This window comes from Myotis myotis, unplaced genomic scaffold (genome assembly GCF_014108235.1).
Source record: "Myotis myotis isolate mMyoMyo1 unplaced genomic scaffold, mMyoMyo1.p scaffold_m19_p_2, whole genome shotgun sequence".
Taxonomy (NCBI): Eukaryota; Metazoa; Chordata; class Mammalia; order Chiroptera; family Vespertilionidae; genus Myotis; species Myotis myotis.
The window spans coordinates 9,780,657-9,796,741 of record NW_023416324.1 but is presented as its reverse complement, the minus strand read 5'-3'; the positions used below and the strand labels follow the sequence as shown (position 1 = coordinate 9,796,741).

Genomic DNA, 16,085 nt, shown 5'->3' with positions numbered 1-16,085 from the left:
CCCTCCCATCCGAGCCCCTCTGACCCTGGAGTCTCCACCCCTTTTCCCTACCTGTGACACCAGCATCGTCTCGCCAGCCAAGAGGTTGGCAGATGGAAACTGGTGCTGCTCCTACCCTTCCCAGGGATGTTTTCATCTAAACGGGCTCTTTAAAAATCCCCACAACAAGGAGTAGGCTCTGAGAACTTGAGAAGTCTTTGCAGTACAACATAATATTAGGGATCATCATGACCATTTATTCAGTGCCTACTATGTGCTAGCTAGCCTTGCTCTGACTCCTTTAATGCATTCCCTTATTTGGCTTCCACAAAAGTAGAAGGTTGGGACTTTTTCTATAACTCCCATTTTACAGATGAAGAGAGTAAGGCACAGAGAAGTTAAGTAACTTGCCCAGTGTCACACAGCAAGTGGCGGAGAAGAGACACAAACCCAGGCAGCCTGACTCCAGAGCCCACTACAGCTTCTGTTCAGCGAAGTGCTCACCATGCGCCAGGAGTGTTCTCAAGGTGCTGTACACACATGATTATCTCTATTGCCTCCGCCGGAAATATGTCGGGTTTCTCTGTCAGTCCTCACACCAACCCTAGGAGGCTGGTATTATTATTATTACCTCCAATTCCAAGGCGAGAAAACTGAGGTCTGGACAGAGAACTGCCTTTGTGTGCCTCTCCTGCTATTGAAATGTTACCTACGAGGCAAGTTTGAACTAAAGGCTGCTTTGTCCTGAGCACTGGCCTGGGGCTGGCGGGAGTGCCGGGAGTGGGAGAGAGAGCGTTCATTGGCTTTGGAGATGGAAGTTCGAATTCTGTCTTTGCTAGTCCTCGCTTCGTGGCTCGGGGACAATTTTGGGGCTTTGGTGAGCCTGAATTTCCTTAAAGAACAATGATGGAGGTCATGTCCACCCAAGAGCCGCTGTGAGCCGGGAATGAGATAAGGCTCAGAGCAGAGGCACATAGTTGGTGCTCAATACATACTTGTTTTGTGGCTCCCAAGCCAGTCTGTTGTTCTGTCTTCTCATAGCAGAGTGCCTCCCGCGGTCCACCTACCAGATGCAAGCCAGCATTCTAGGTCTTTAGGAACCTGGGCTGGGACCTTCTTGAAGTCAAGGACGGCATCCCACGTGTCTCTAGATCTCCCACTTGGTCCAGCGTCTTGTATGCAGCCATATGCGATAAATGAAGTGGGTTGTTGTTGGTCTTTTTTTCCCAAAGTGAAAACAGCTTTTCCATTCCTATTGTTCTCCTTATAGAAGTAATAAGTGCTCATTGTAAAATGAGAAAAGAATTTACCGACCTTGTCTCGATGCAACCTTGTCTTAAATGAGACGTTGCTGGTAAGGGGCTCACCTTGATACCTGGCACAGAGCTTTGTAACGATCCTAATTATTCAGAAACACATAAAGGTATTTAACAAAAGTAAAAACCACCTGCTGACCTCGCAGATGTCCTGACAGATAATTTTCCATGTGTGTACACAGACGACCCTACAGACATAGGACGGGCACTTCTTCAGTGGATGTTCATGGCCGTGCTTTTTGCTTCCATGGTAACTGGTGGGCCTCTCCCTGTGCCAGTAAACATGGGCGTGTGTTATCCTCTGGGCTGCTGAGTGTCACTGCTCAGGGATGTGCCGCGACTGATTTGGTCAATGCCCTGTTGCTGGGCACCTCAGGGATCCTATTGTCACTTTGAGTTGGGCCGGAAGGCACAGGGCAGCTGTAGACCAAGGAAACGTCTCACTGGCCGAGGCCTCTTTAGTTACGAAACAGCCGCCGGGGAGGTCACCGGGGCTGACACGGTGGCTGCTGTGACGTGTAGCTTTGAGTTGCGTGCAGGACAATCAGGGAGACGTCCCTGCCGTGGGCCTGGGATGAGCTCAGAGCATTCCTCCCTTTCATGGTGCTGGAAGGAGCGGTCCTCTGGGAAGAGGGCCCTTGACTCACCCTTTTCTTTGCAGTCGCCTCCCATGCAATGTCCTCGCTGCTGGGACATCTGTCTCAGCAGAAACAGGACCGCGAGGGAAGGGAGAACCTGCCCGTCCCTCCTCTGAAGGCTTCCTCTACCACGTGAGAAAGCCCTTTGCAAACCGGACATCGGTGGGGAAGGGAGTGGGGATTCACCACGCTCACAAGCCAGCCAGTGGGGAAGACAGGGGTACCCCAGGGGGTCAGGACTCCCCTGCCCTGCCCACCCTGCTACCCTGTGGTTCCTGGAACACCCAGGGCCTTCCTGACAACAGTCCACGCATCCTGGTCTCCCCCTGCAGTGGCCGGGCCCTCCCCGTCCTGAGGCTGGTGTGGCCACCCAGCTGCTCCTCCGAACCTCAGTTTCTCCATCTGGAAAAGGGGAATGACGGCCCTTCCCTCAGACTGACGAGGCTGGGATAGAGTGAGGTGATGCAGGGACTGCTCAGTGCAATGCCCAGTGCGTCACCAGCGCAGGTAGTGCTGCTGGAGCAGGTAAGGCCGGGCAGGAGCAGCGAGCAGGCTCCCAGCACTTGCTGGGTTTTGAGGTCAGGGACCCCCACCACTTGGGGCAGAGATGGAGGAGATGGACGTGTGGCTTCCTGCCGTCGGGCACTTTAGAAAGCTCTCTGATGATGAGAAGGATGAGGCAGGGGAGGCTGTCTCCTCTGAGACAGGGCTGCCGGGAGGGGGGGGGTGGAGGGGGCGGTTGGTGGGGGGTGGAATGATCTCAGGGCGCCACGCCCCTCTGCCCAGCGCCCTTCCCAGACTTAATGTATTGCATTTCGCTTGGCTCTCACCGCAACCCTATGGGGCAGAGATATCATTCTTATTCTGGACATGGGGAAACTGAGGCTCACACGCCCAGGAAGGAGCATCGGGCTTGACGGTGAGTAGGGCACATCAAAGAGAGAGCCCGCCTCCTCGGGGCTGGACTCCCGGCTGCACTGCACGAGGCTGAGCGGCCTGGGAGCAGGTGTCAGGGTCTGGCTTCTCCGTCCCAAGGGCGCTGTGGGTCAGAGAGAGCGTCCTTCCCTCCCTCCAGGAGCCCCGCCCCCATGAGAGGAGGGAGACAGCGAATTGGGAGAAATGCCGCAGAGAAACGCATCCATAGTGGGCAAGACCAGGAGGCCCCCGCTCTGGGCCGGGGGTTGCAGAGTGGCTTCTAGGGAAAGCGCTTCCCTTCACACCCCTCAGGAAGCTTAAAATAGAAAGGACGGACTGTACCCAGTATTAGCCGGACATGGACAGTCAGAACTCCAGACACTGCTGAAGGGGGTGTAAATGTGTATGGCCGCCTCGGAAAACTGGCCGAATCTACTAACTCTAAACATCCGCATCCCCTAGGACATGGCAGCTTATTCCTGGATTTGTGCTCAAGAGGAACAAGCACTTATCGTCCCCAGAAGATATACAGGAAAAGGTTCGTCGAGTCTTAAGACCCAAACCAGAGACGGCTCCTACGTCCATCCGCAGGAGATTGAGTAAATAAACTGTGATAACTTCATGCCATATGATACCGCACAGCAAAGCGAAAGGGCAAAATGCTGTTACACACAGCTTCACGGTGGGTCTCCTTCAGGTCAGACTGAGCAAAGGGAGCCAAAAGCTGTGTGAGGCCACCGACTGGAGGCTGGCAAGGGACCCTTGGTGAGAAGGGCCAGAACCTGCTTGCCTGTGGGAGGCCCTGGTGGAGGGAGCAATGACCTGGGGGTAAGTACACGGTGGGGGAGGGAGGGGGGTGAGTACACTGGGGTGTGCATATGTGGAAATTGGTTGAGCCGTACATGTAGTACTGATGCACTTTACTGAACGTAAGTCATTACAAAGTCAAAACAAGACAACAAACGAAAAAGGAGAGGTGGACCAAAGCTCAGATCTGAAGGATAAGTACAAAGGGGCCAGCGAGAAGGGGAGCAGTGTTCCTGGAGGGGAAGCCAGCACGTGCAAAGGCCCAGAGGCAGGAGTGCATGGCGCTGCTTCTCATGGCACCAGGCTCTCTTGATGATGCTCTTGCCCCTGGCTCCTCTGTGCCCCTTTCCGCTCACTGAGGGTTTCTGCTGTGGAACGGGTGGGCGGGCATGAGGCCAACAGCTCCCTCCTCAGGTCTGTGTCCGAATGTCCCCCTCTGAGTTGTCGAGAAGGAGCTGCAGTGAGCGCGGGAGGGACAGGACTTGGAGTTCAGAGTTGGGTCCAGAACTCACTCCACGTGCTGTGGATGGGTCACTTTACCCCCCGAGCCCCACTCTCCCATCGCAGAAGGGCCTTTATCATGGGGAGTTCTAGTGACAGAGTCTGGGGAAAAGAGACGGTGAGCAGGTGCTTGTCATGCAGGAATTGGGGAATAAGGCCCGAAAGCAAGCCCCCCAAACTTGTGGCTCCCCCTAGAGCAGCGGTTCTCAACCTGTGGGTCGCGACCCCTTTGGGAGTCGAATGACCCTTTCACAGGGGTCGCCTAAGACCATCGGAAAACACATATATAATTACATATTGTTTTTGTGATGAATCACTATGCTTTCATTATGTTCGATTTGTAGCAATGAAATTGGGGGTCACCACAACATGAGGAACTGTATGAAAGGGTCTCGGCATTAGGAAGGTTGAGAACCACTGCCCTAGGTGATCCTGCATGGCCCTGGTTAGGCCTCTGGCATCCCTGGCCTTGAGTCCCTGTCACGTGGAGGCAAACCACACCTAGAACGGCGCCTGGCACATACCAGAGGTTCGGGGAATGTTGGCTCATGAGAGCCGGCTCCGAATGCACGCCAGGTACTGCTCTCAGCTTTTTACACACGTGGACTTGCTTAATCCTCATACTCCCTTCCATTTTACAGAGGGGGAAACTGAGGCACGGGGCAGTTAAGTCACCTGCCTACAGTCACACCGTTAGTGAATGGAGCCTGGCTCTGGATCCCCTCCTCGTACCCACACGGCCAGGGAGCCAGATTATACAGCGCTGCCCACTGGCCTTCCCAAAACAGGTCCACAGAAGCCTGGAGAAGGTTCTGGAAGCAACCAGGGCTCCCCCAAGGCTGTTGTTGACCAAGAGCAACGCTGTCGGGTAGCCAGTGGGACACTTCGGCGCCCTGATGTCCGTGAAACCTACGCCCTTTTCGAGGAAGGCAAACCCGCCCAGAATAATTGTCGAGCCAGCAGGCAGCTTAAGTCGCTTGTAAGCCCGGAGGTGCCCAGGAGGGATGAGGCCCAGCAACGTGCCCTTTTGGCCAGCGTTGGTGTTTTTTTGGCTGTTGCTGTCATCATTATTGTTTTTGGGGAGGAGAGATGGGACACCTCTAGAGTCTGCTGTTTTGTTTAAAGGATTAATTTTCACCTGTAGCATCATGTGGGATTTGCAGCCGCTCCCTTTCCTCTGTGCCATCATGTTTTACTGCTCTCTTTCATTTCTCCATGAAGAAGCCTGGTGAGAATGTTCTAGAAACTGCAGCCTGCGGGTGAGGATGGGGACACAGTGGAGAGAGCAGTTTATTCTCCCCAACTGAATTTAGATGCCAGAGAGGACCACTGGGTGTGGGACCATTGGAGATACTTATTTTTTCCCCCCTGCCTCTTTATATATTTATGGGCTGTCCATATTTGCATAAGCAAAAAGGTCAAAAAAATTATGGTGATAATAGCTACTATTTATTGAGCATTTACTACGTGCTGATTTCACAGGTATTAACTCATTTAACCCTTATAACCACCCTATGAAGTGGATATTCTTCTTAGCCTTATTTCCAGGTTGGGAACTGAAGTGTAGAAAAGTAAATCAGCTAATGAAGAATTCTCACTATCAAAATTTACAAAGAGATTGTCAATCAAAAGGAATGACCTACTGATGCTATGACATGGGTGAACCTCAAAAACATTGTGCTCAGTGAAAGAATCAAGGCACAAGAGAGCCCATCTTGTATGATTCCATTTATATGAAATGTCCAGAAAAGGCAAATCCATAGAGAGAGTAGATGAGTGGTTGCCCGAGGCAGGGGTGGAAACATGGAGTAACGATCAGTGGGCATGAGAGATCTTATTGGGAGAGAGAGAATATTCTAGAATGGATTTATAGTGCTAGTTGCATAACTTGGTAAATTTACTAATCACCATTGAAATGGGTGAATTGTATGATATGTAAAATATTCCCCAAAAAGTAGTGAGACAAAGAAGTGTAATTAAAATATGAAAGTCTAACATTTATTAAGCACCTAGTATGCACTTTACAGGGATTTTTTCCCAGCCCTAACAGCTCATTCATTTGTTTCCCTGAACTCATCTTTGTTGAGAAGCTATTATGTGCCAGGCACCATGCCAGGACACAGGAGTACAGCAATGAACTAGACTTGGTTCTGGTTCAAGGTCCCTGCTTGATGGAGATCATGGTGTAGTGAGCATTGGGGGTTGAGGTTGGGGTGGGGTGGAGATGCAGATGAAAATACCAGTGATGACAAGAGAATGTACCTGGTCTGTCATGCTGTGTGTAGACATGGTGCTGGCATAGTCCAGGGGATGCATCCCAATCCATACTTGGTGGGTGCTGGGAAGGCAGAGAAGGTTTTGTGCATGATGCTGAGACCTGAAGGAGGAGGGTAGTTACCAGGTGAAATGGTGAGAGAGTAAGGTGGGAAGAATGAAAGTTGTTCGACCATTCATTCATCTCCCTCCTCCCTCCCTCCCTCCCTCCCTTCTTTCCTTCCTTCCTTCCTTCCTTCCCTCCTTCCTTCCGTAACTGTTTATTGAGAGCCTGCTATGTACCCAGCAATTTGACAAGGCTGGCAAGGTGTCCGTGACAGAGACAGAGGGTATAAGAAGGGCCTTGCGAGTGAAATTATGCCCATTTCACTGATAAGGAAATGGAGGCTTGGAGATGAGAAGTAACTTGCCCATTCACACAGCTGGGGCAGAGATACAAACCTAAGCCAACTTTGTCTCAAAAGCGCCTCTCTGAAAATAGTCTCTCTTCTTGCTTCTAAGAAGAGTGTCAGATACACCACTGTGGTTTTGAGGGCCAAGGGGAGATGCCCCCCTAAGGGAGTGGAGCTGGCATCCCTCCTGTCTGTTGGATACCCCCAGCCCCCGTGAGGACCCACCTACAGTCTCTTTGGATGACGGATGGGGGACATGAAGGTGTCCAGGGCTGAGGGGAAGGGACCACTGACTTTACTGTCCTGAGCATTGGATAGGGAATGGAACCAGAATTGTAGACCAAGTTTTGCCACTAATTATTTGGGCAGCTTGGGGCTAATCCCTAGCCTCTCTGGGCCTCAATTCTCCTATCTCTGTAATGGGAACATTGGGTTTGCTGCACCCTGGCTCTGTCTGGGCTGACATTAATGACCAGGACTTTTGGCTCAGAAGTCCCCAGAGCTATGTGGTGGAAGTAGGATGACCAGCTGGTCCTGGTCTGCCAGGGACTTTCTAGGTTTGAGCAATAAAGGTCCAATGTCAAGGGAACCCCCTTGGTTTTGGGAAAATGGAGACAGTTGGTCACCGTAGCTGGAGGGCATAAGGTTAACCTACCAGCTCATGTTACCCGCAAAGATCAAAATACACAGCCTCTCACTTTTGCACCCATGAGGCCACAGAACTGTTTTCTAGCCATTTGGTTTGTACATATCATGTTTCTACATTCAGTCGGAAGTCCCTTCTAGCCTGGGTTCGACGTCCTCCATTTCCTTCAGACCTCCTGCTTCTGCTCAGCCATCTCCCCCAGGTCAGGTGTCCCTCCCTGAACCCCCTCCCACTTCTCAGGACCGTCCTTTGGGCTGCCTGTTGCCAATAGCTCCCCCAGAGCTCCTTAAGTTCCTGCCTTGCTCACAATTGATTCCCCAGCATTGGGGCAGGGTCTGTGCTCAATAAATGATCATGGAATTTCTGAGCCTCTTCAGTGCCCAGGACAGGGCTAGGTATCTCCGTCCCCGCCCTCGCCCCCCCCCCCCCAAGCTTCACACCCCAACTCCAGGATACTTCTGTTGGCAGAACAGATTCTTCCTAGAAAAGGCTGCAGGGCACCGCTCCCCAGGTGTGGCTTCTTAACCCCTCTGTCCCGCAGGCCCCTTGGGCATCTGGTGAAGACTGTGGACCCTTCTCAGGGTAACTTTTTAAAAATAAATATATATTTTTATTGATTTCAGAGAGGGAGAGGGAGAGATAGAAGCATCAATGATGATGAGAGAAAATATCTCATCATGTCCCCTACTGGGGATCGAGCACACAACCCAGGCATGTGCCCTTGATGGGAATCGAACCCGGGACCCTTCAGTTTGCAGGCTGAAGCTCTATCCACTGAGCCAAACCGGCTAGGGCCTCTGAATAATTTTTAAAAATTGCATTCGGGTTACAATGAAAACAATTTTTACTAAAATACAATTATAAAGTATTTAGAAACTGTTGGGATATAATAACATGTGCTTCTTTATTAATCCATTAAGTAAGATTCAGTGGTGAGCCTGATATGACCTTAGTTTCAGAGTTGTGGTAGCTTAAACAATATTTTGAGATTTCTACAGTAACTAAAGTGTGATATGAAAATATCTGCGATTTTTGTTAATGGCAAAATCACAGGGACTTTTTACCTGCTGGCTGCATTCATGATCAAAGGAAATGCTAAGTATCCTTTAGAGATTGGTGAAAAATGGAGATATAAACTTTTGTCCATCCCAATGTCACGAACCCTTCAGAATTCTATCCTCAGCCCCCTAGGAACTCCTGCTTTAAGGCAAAGGGGTTTTGACTCTCTAGGTTAAGTAAACAAGAAAAGCACCAAGAGATGAGAGAACAAAGAGTAAAGGGCAGTGGCCACGGGGCTGGGATAAACAGAGAAAGGTTTCATGGCAGGGCAGTTTCAGGCTGTGCTGTAGAGGTGAGCCTATTTTCGCAGGAAGCAAGAAGCTAGAGGTGAGGGAAGGAAACATGTGGAGGGTTTGCTCTTATGAGTGAATCAAAAACAGCGAACACCACAGCCTCGGCCTCACCCCAGAGCAAGCCCATGTCACCTTTGTGTCTCTTTTGTTGCTGAGAACACCAAGCCATTGTCCCTGTAAAACAGGGTACCTGCCCTCAAGCTTATACACAATGAGACAAAACAAACACCAAATGTAATAACAAGACAAATATTAAATTTCAATTAAAAAATGTGTCCAGAAGAATCTGGAACATGCCACACATCTTGCTAAGTGCACACAGAATGCAACCCAAAGACATTCAAAGGTAAGAGTCACCTCCTCTCCGAGGTTTGTGGTGAGGATCAAATGGGGAAATGGACAAGAGGCCAGTGGAGTGGGCAGGACAGAGTATTCGCTTTGGGACTGCTTGCTGCTGCTTCTCTGGTCTCAGTGACCTCGGTAAAATGGGGACAATAATTAAGTATGGCACCTGACATATACTAAGCACTCAATAATGAGAGCTATTATTATCATTTTTTTAAAAAGATAGGTGTTTGCAAATTGATTCTAGCGAATACCAGATTGGAGAACTTGGTCTTTAGGTGGTAGATCTGAAAACAGATCTGAATGAATGAAAGAATGAATGAATGCGTCCTCGGGTTGGCTCCACCCTCCAGATGAATTCCTTCCGCACGTTGCCCCCTAAGTGGCTCAATGAAATGGACCTCCAGCTCTGGGGTCAGCTACATCTCAGCGTGTGAGTGTGCGGTGGTGTGGAGGTGGTCATTCCGGGCGGGCGGAGCAACAGCAGCCCAGGCTGAGCAAGAGGGTGTCATGTTCCCGAATGGTCCTCACTGGGACTACCCTCCCCCGTCCCCCGTATCCCCTTAATCGGCGTGGCACCTCCGTGGGCCGGGGGACTAGAGGGCTCTGCAGTGCCCAGGCGGAACCTGGGGGCAAGGGGTGGAGGAGCCTGCCTGGGTCCACCGCGTGGGGAACGTGCAGGCACAAGAGAGGCCTTCTCCTGGGAAGGTCGATCTAAGCTGCCCAGGTTGAAGTGGAGGTGGGGTGCAGATGCACCTTCGGATGCTATGGTTCCCCAGCCCTTCCAGGCCGAGGTTTTCCGTACCCCGTGGGAATTTGGGTCCTGGGAATTGGGGTGGGAGAGAAGCGGAGTCTCCTTGGCAGAGGACGTGGGGGAGAGGGCTACCTAAATCCAGAAACGAGCGCTGCGGAAGCTGCTTGTCCCTTTAAGAGGCCGGGCTAGCTCTGCGGCGGCTCCAGCTAACCGCAAGGCTGGTGCAGCTCAGCGGTCCGTGTCTCCTCGCAAAGAATCCGAGCCGCGCGTGGCACCAGGACCCGGCAGGAGAGGCGTGGTCCAGGGGGCCTGGGCGGAGCCAGAGCTGCAGACAGCCGGTCATTGGCGCCAGGGTAGGGGCGGAGCCCGTGAGTGGGCGGAGCCCCGAGTGGGTGGGCGTGGTCCAGCGTTGCGGGTCTCGAGGCCCCGCCTCGGACAGGAGAAGCGCCGCAGGAGGCGGGTGGGCGGGGCAATGGGGGGCGGGGCCTGCGTCTGCAGTGGGCGGGGCCCGCCGCAGAGAGAGGGGCAGTGCCGGCCGAGAGTCCTCTGCTCGCTGCCGCCGCGGCGCCTCCACATCGTCTGTGACAGCTCCGGCACCAGTATCCGCAACCCTCGCTACATCGCGCAGCCGCCGCGGCCTCCATCGCAGCCTGAGTCCCGTTCCTTGCCTCCGCGCCCACATCCGGGGGCGGTCCGGTCCCTGTCGCTGCGGAGGCCGCATCTGGCGCTCATCTGGAACTGCCCGTCCGGCCGGCCGCCCTGGAGCCCGCGCCCAATCTGGCCCGGCCGCGCCGGGAGCCCTGCCCGGAGCTGGAGCCTCCCCTGGAGCCGCGGGCCCGGGGCCCTGAGCTGCGCAGCCGGCGCATGGTGAACTCGTTGCTGTTCGGGGAGATGGCTTTGGCCTTTGGCTGTCCGCCGGGCGGCGGCGGCGGCGGGAGCTGCCCCGGCGGGGGCGGCGGCGGGGCCGGGCCAGGGCCATCGCCGGTGACGGCGGCGCTGCGGGATGACCTGGGCTCTAACATCCACCTCCTGAAGGGGCTCAACGTGCGCTTCCGCTGCTTCCTGGCCAAGGTGCACGAGCTGGAGAGGCGCAACCGGCTGCTGGAAAAGCAGCTCGAGCAGCAGCAGAGCGAACGCGAGCGGCGGCTGCGCTACAAGACATTCACCCGCGAGCAGGCCGTGCAGACCGGGCCGGATCTGCTACGGCCACCCGCACCGGGCAGCGGGCACAGCATCGGCAGTGGCAGCGGCGTGGCGGCCGGCACCAACGCCAACGCCGTGGCCCTGGGCGGCCTGCCCCCCGGCGGCGGCTCTCACCCGCAGCTCTATGGCCGCTTGCCTGGGACCATCTGGAGCTACACGCAGGTGCGGCGCACGGGCGGCGGCGGCGTGGAGACAGTGCAGGGCCCCGGCGTGTCGTGGGTGCACCCCGACGGCGTGGGAGTGCAGATCGACACCATCACGCCCGAGATCCGTGCGCTCTACAACGTGCTGGCCAAGGTGAAGCGCGAGCGCGACGAGTACAAGCGGAGGTGAGTGCGGCCTCGCCTCTCCCCTGTGGCCGCGGCGTTGGCGTTCGGGAGGGGCCGGGGGCAGCCAGCTGGTCCTAGCAGGTGGGCTGCAAACTGTTTGCAGAGGACCCTGCGTGCGCTGGGAAAACTCGGTTATCTGTTTCCAAGAATGGGGGGCGGCACTGACTACAGCAGGGGCACCTCCGAACCTTTGTTGGGCCAGGCGCATTGTTTTGTAGGTGACAAAATAGCCATGGGTGTTTTAAGTCATCTCATTTAATTCTCATAGCAACACGGAGTGTAGAGCATTCTTATCACCATTTTATAGATGAGGAAGCTAAGGCATGGAGATGCAAGTGACTTGCCTGAGGGGATTGTCTGATAAGTGGTGACCCCAGGATCTGAACTAGTGGTTTGAAGTATTCCTGTCCAGTCTGTCTCCCAGCCTAGGTACTTTCCCAAGAATAGGGAGAGGAGCTGCCCTCCTTCCCCGGGTGAAAAGAAAAAACTCTTCAGTAACCCACTGACCTTTTGTTCCTTGAATTAAATGAGATCGTGTATTTGAAAACGGAAGCATATCTGTCTAGCAGTGGGGCTAGGGTCCGCCTTCTTGCTCCAGCTCTAGGATCCAGCTGGCTGGGCTGGGTAACCAGACCTACATTAGATAGGCCACAAGCTTTTAGAAACCCCTGCCTTCACTCCTCTCCCCTGCCATCCTATTGTCATGGTTTATTGGGCTTCAACAAACTCAGCCCCGAAGGCCCACAGAAGGAGGTAAACCTTGGACTGGAAGACTGGACATTGAATGGACCAAGACCACCATCTCTGAGTAGGGTGCCAGGCAGACTACCTACAGGACTGGCCAGCACGTTTCTACCCAGCCCAGATCCCCCAGGTGGGAAAGTAACATTGTTTCCTGCCTACAGCCTGGCTGAGAGGACTGTGGGCTCCACTTTCAGATGAGAGGAGAGGGGTCTGTCTGTCTGTCTGTCTGTAGCATCTCAGGCCTGGGCGGGGGTGTCCCAGTCTGGGCAACTCTGAATTGAGAACTTGGCTCCAAACTCCTGGATTTGGAGGATGTGCTGAGAGGATCTTCCCTTCCACTCCTCGAGTCCCTGAGCCACATGAGCACAGAGGTCTGCCCAGGGAGCTGGGCATGGGTCTCCCTCCTTTTCCTCTACTGGGAAGGCGTCAATATCAGCCCCATCACCCGAGATTATTGAACCACTTGGAAGCCTGCTTGCTCATCAGAGAAACGGAGCAATGAAATTCATGCACATTTGCATGAGGGGAGAGGAGGGTGGTGATGCTCTTTGGAAGGTATAAAACAGCGTTTCTCAACCTGTGGGTCGCGACCCCTTTGGGGGTCGAATGACCCTTTCACAGGGGTCGCCTAAGACCATCGGAAAACACATATATAATGACATATTGTTTTTGTGATTAATCACTATGCTTTAAAAATATATTTTATTGATTTTTTACAGAGAGGAAGGGAGAGAGATAGAGAGTTAGAAACATCGATGAGAGAGAAACATCGATCAGCTGCCTCCTGCACATCTCCTACTGGGGATGTGCCTGCAACCCAGGTACATGCCCCTGACCGGAATCGAACCCGGGACCCTTGAGTCCGCAGGCCGACGCTCTATCCACTGAGCCAAACCGGTTTCGGCCACTATGCTTTAATTATGTTCAATTTGTAACAATGAAATTGGGGGTCACCACAACATGAGGAACTGCATTAAAGGGTTGAGGCATTAGTAAGGTTGAGAACCACTGGTATGAAATAATCAAGTTGATGGCATTAAAGATGGTAGTGTCTCTGTCAAGCTCGCAGGACACAGGTGCCTGGAGTCTCAGGGCTCTCTCATGCAGGGCCTGGCTTTTTGGGAGTAAGTCTTAACCGCACTGTACACTAGCCACTCTGCTGGGCTGGTTGTCTCTCATGAGAGCTCTCAACTCCTTGTGGGCAGCTTTGTGGGGGTGGGTGGGGTAGGCAACCAGGCACTTGGTCTTTATGATGAAATGCAGAGGGAGGGGCCCTTCTGTCTGCCACTGTTGAGTGTGTTGTCATGCCCCAGGCTTGTGTTGTGTTGTGTTGTGTGTTTTGTGTGTGTGTGTGTGTGGAGTTGGCTACTAAGGAGATGGGCAAACCATGCCCAATCTTAAAGGGAGGTAGGTTGGCATTGAGCAATGCTCTGTTTAAGTTGTACTCGGGGTGTGGGGTGTGATGTCAGCCTCTGGCGCTGGCCTGGAATGAGATGGGTGCTGCGGAGACAGATGGAGTGAGGTGTCTCTCTTCCCGCCCTCTGGGATGTGTGTGCACCTTCTCTTCCTTCTTTTTTTTCTTTTTCTGAAGTTGATTCAGGGCTCACGTTGGATTTTCCCAAAGCAGTATACTTCCTTACTTGGGCCTCAGTTTCCCTCACTGTAAGCCCCAGGCTTCCTCAGATTCCTTAGGGATTCCTTGAATATTAAATAAAAATTAATATCTAAAGTATATTAAGATGCTTAAATGGTCATAACAATGTGCTCACTCCCTTTTAAGTGCTTAATGTTAACTCACTGAAGTTCACTTTCACACTAACTTGTTAGTAGTCGGACTCAAGTGAAACTTCCCCTTCTGCCATCTCTGTTTGAAGAGTATTTTGAGGTTACAAAGCAAACTGCTAAAAACTATTGCCATTTGTAACCACTAATCTGTGTGTCAGGATTTTCTTGACACCCTGCAGCCAAAACTGGAGATAAAATTAGACGGAATGTGGAACTGTCACCCATGATCCCAATTCTAAATGTTAACGGATCAAAACAGCCCCAGCAACCTCAGCGATTGAATGCAGAATTGGCAGCTGTTATATATTGGAACCTGCACTATAAATGTACACAGGTCCCATTCTGCTTTTACTTGTTTCTATATTCAGGTTGCTCAGAAGAATTGTCTTTTGCGAGGAGGGTGGGCATATGATCAACTTTTTAAAAACCATTGGGTTAGATGACCTCAAAGGGTCTTCCGAGCCTTGACAATATGTAAATCTGAGTTTGTGCTCTCAGCCCACTTCTGATTTCCTGTCTATCAGAGAAGTCAGAGTCTGAGGTGTGAGACCAAGGTGTTTGCCGGGGCTGCTGGCCACCGAAGGCTTCGGGGCCTTCCAGGGTGTCTAGCATGGAGCCCCACGCTGCGAGCCGGGGAAGGAGCCTGTGCCAGGAGAGGTTCCAGGGCTCCTCTGATCCAGCTGGAGGGACTCACAGCTCAGGGTCCCCACTTGCTTCCCAAAGGGCACCTTGGATGTGGAGCTCAGTGTTCTCCAATGTGGAAACTTTTTGGGTTCCACTCCATGACATGGCCAGATCCAGGTACCACCACCTGCATTATTTTTTATGTAAGATCCTAGAGGCCTAGTGCACGGATTCGTGCACTGGTGGGGTCCCTCAGCCTGGCCTGAGCCCTCTTGCAATCTGAGACCCCTTGGAGGATGTCGGAGGCCCCGTGCATGGATTCGGCCTGATCCCTGCAGGAGTATAAGTTCTTTGGTTAATCTCTTCCCGCCCTCCCTCCTTCCTTCTGAGATTCATCAGTCTGCTCCATGTTTCCATGCCTGTGCAATGAGCGTCTTCCCCCTGGTGGTCAGTGCGTGTCATAGTTAATGGTCAAACGGTAGCTTAGGCATATATATATATTTTAAACAGCTTTATTGAGGTATGATGTTCATGTCATAAAGTCCTCCCATATTAAGCGTAAAATTCAATGATTTTTAGTAAATCCACAGAGTTGTGCAACCATCACCACAATCCAGTTTCAGAACGCTTGCATCACCCCAATTAGATCCTTCTTGCCCATTTGCAGTTAATCTCCAGCCCCAGCCCAGGCTACCACCGATCTGCTTTCTGTTTCTCCAGATCTGTCGTTTCTGGACATTTCATGTGAATGGAATCATGCCATATGCGGCCCTTTGTGCCTGGTTTCTTTCACGTGGGTAATGTTTTTGAGGTTCGTCCGTGTTGTAGCATGTGTCAGCAGTACGTTCCTTTATGTTGCTGAATAATATTCCCCTGTGGATAGATCACATTGGGCTTATCCATTCACCTGTGTAGTCAATAACATGTAAATGGAGAAAGTCACCTGCTTACCACCTCACATCAGCACATGTGCCGTCAGTGGAAACACCCACTAAACCAGAGCCCCTGGCCTTGGGTCCCCTGGCCCTGGCCCTGCTCGCGATTGGTTTTGCCTCGGCCCAATCAGCTCTGAGCTCTTCACTGGGTGGGTGGGTGGGGAATGTGGTTGCAGAAACTCTAGCACCGAAGGACAAGGTTGTCAAGCGTTGATGTGGAAACCAAAACAAACATCTCTGCTCTGTCACCACCCAGTGCCACCAAAATATCCTGTTCTGAGTTTGCAAGCCGGGGGCTTTTGCCTGGGAGATTCCTCCGGAATCCCTCGGAACTTTAAACGGCGGAGGGTTCTCTGGTTTGGCATCCAAGAGGCCCAGACTCCCGGTCTGGTGCTGTGTGACCTCAGGCTAGTTGCTGCTCTCTCTGAGCCTTAGGTCCTCCACCTTTACACAGGGGGTTCACTTAGGGGATCCCGCCCAGCTCCCTCTACACTTCGGGTCTGTGACTTGAAGGGGCCTGGGTCGGGGCTGCTTTTTCTGCCTCCC

General features: G+C 52.6%; 1 protein-coding gene and 2 long non-coding RNA genes across 4 annotated transcripts in view; 2 read left to right on the top strand and 1 right to left on the bottom strand.

Annotated features, from left to right (window-relative positions):
• The first annotated feature begins 1,916 nt into the window (after positions 1–1,916).
• Positions 1,917–6,424, top strand: LOC118675176. Of its 2 annotated transcripts, XR_004973828.1 has the most exons (4): positions 1,917–2,065; positions 3,311–3,447; positions 3,546–3,676; positions 4,798–6,424. It is a non-coding gene; the product is annotated as an uncharacterized LOC118675176 (long non-coding RNA). The 2 variants fall into 2 exon arrangements; XR_004973827.1 differs by having other exon boundaries at positions 3,311–3,676.
• Positions 3,752–10,438, bottom strand: LOC118675175. Its single transcript, XR_004973826.1, has 4 exons — positions 10,052–10,438; positions 6,419–6,533; positions 5,295–5,409; positions 3,752–4,110 (listed from the first exon to the last, which is right to left on the bottom strand). It is a non-coding gene; the product is annotated as an uncharacterized LOC118675175 (long non-coding RNA).
• A 64-nt stretch (positions 10,439–10,502) lies between these two features.
• IFFO2 (intermediate filament family orphan 2) overlaps positions 10,503–16,085 on the top strand; it is a 42,492-nt gene continuing 36,909 nt past the window's right edge. The window contains exon 1 of the mRNA XM_036347416.1: positions 10,503–11,451. Coding sequence (XP_036203309.1) covers positions 10,784–11,451 — 668 coding nt within the window. The 5' untranslated portion in view covers positions 10,503–10,783. The remainder of the gene's footprint in view (positions 11,452–16,085) is intronic.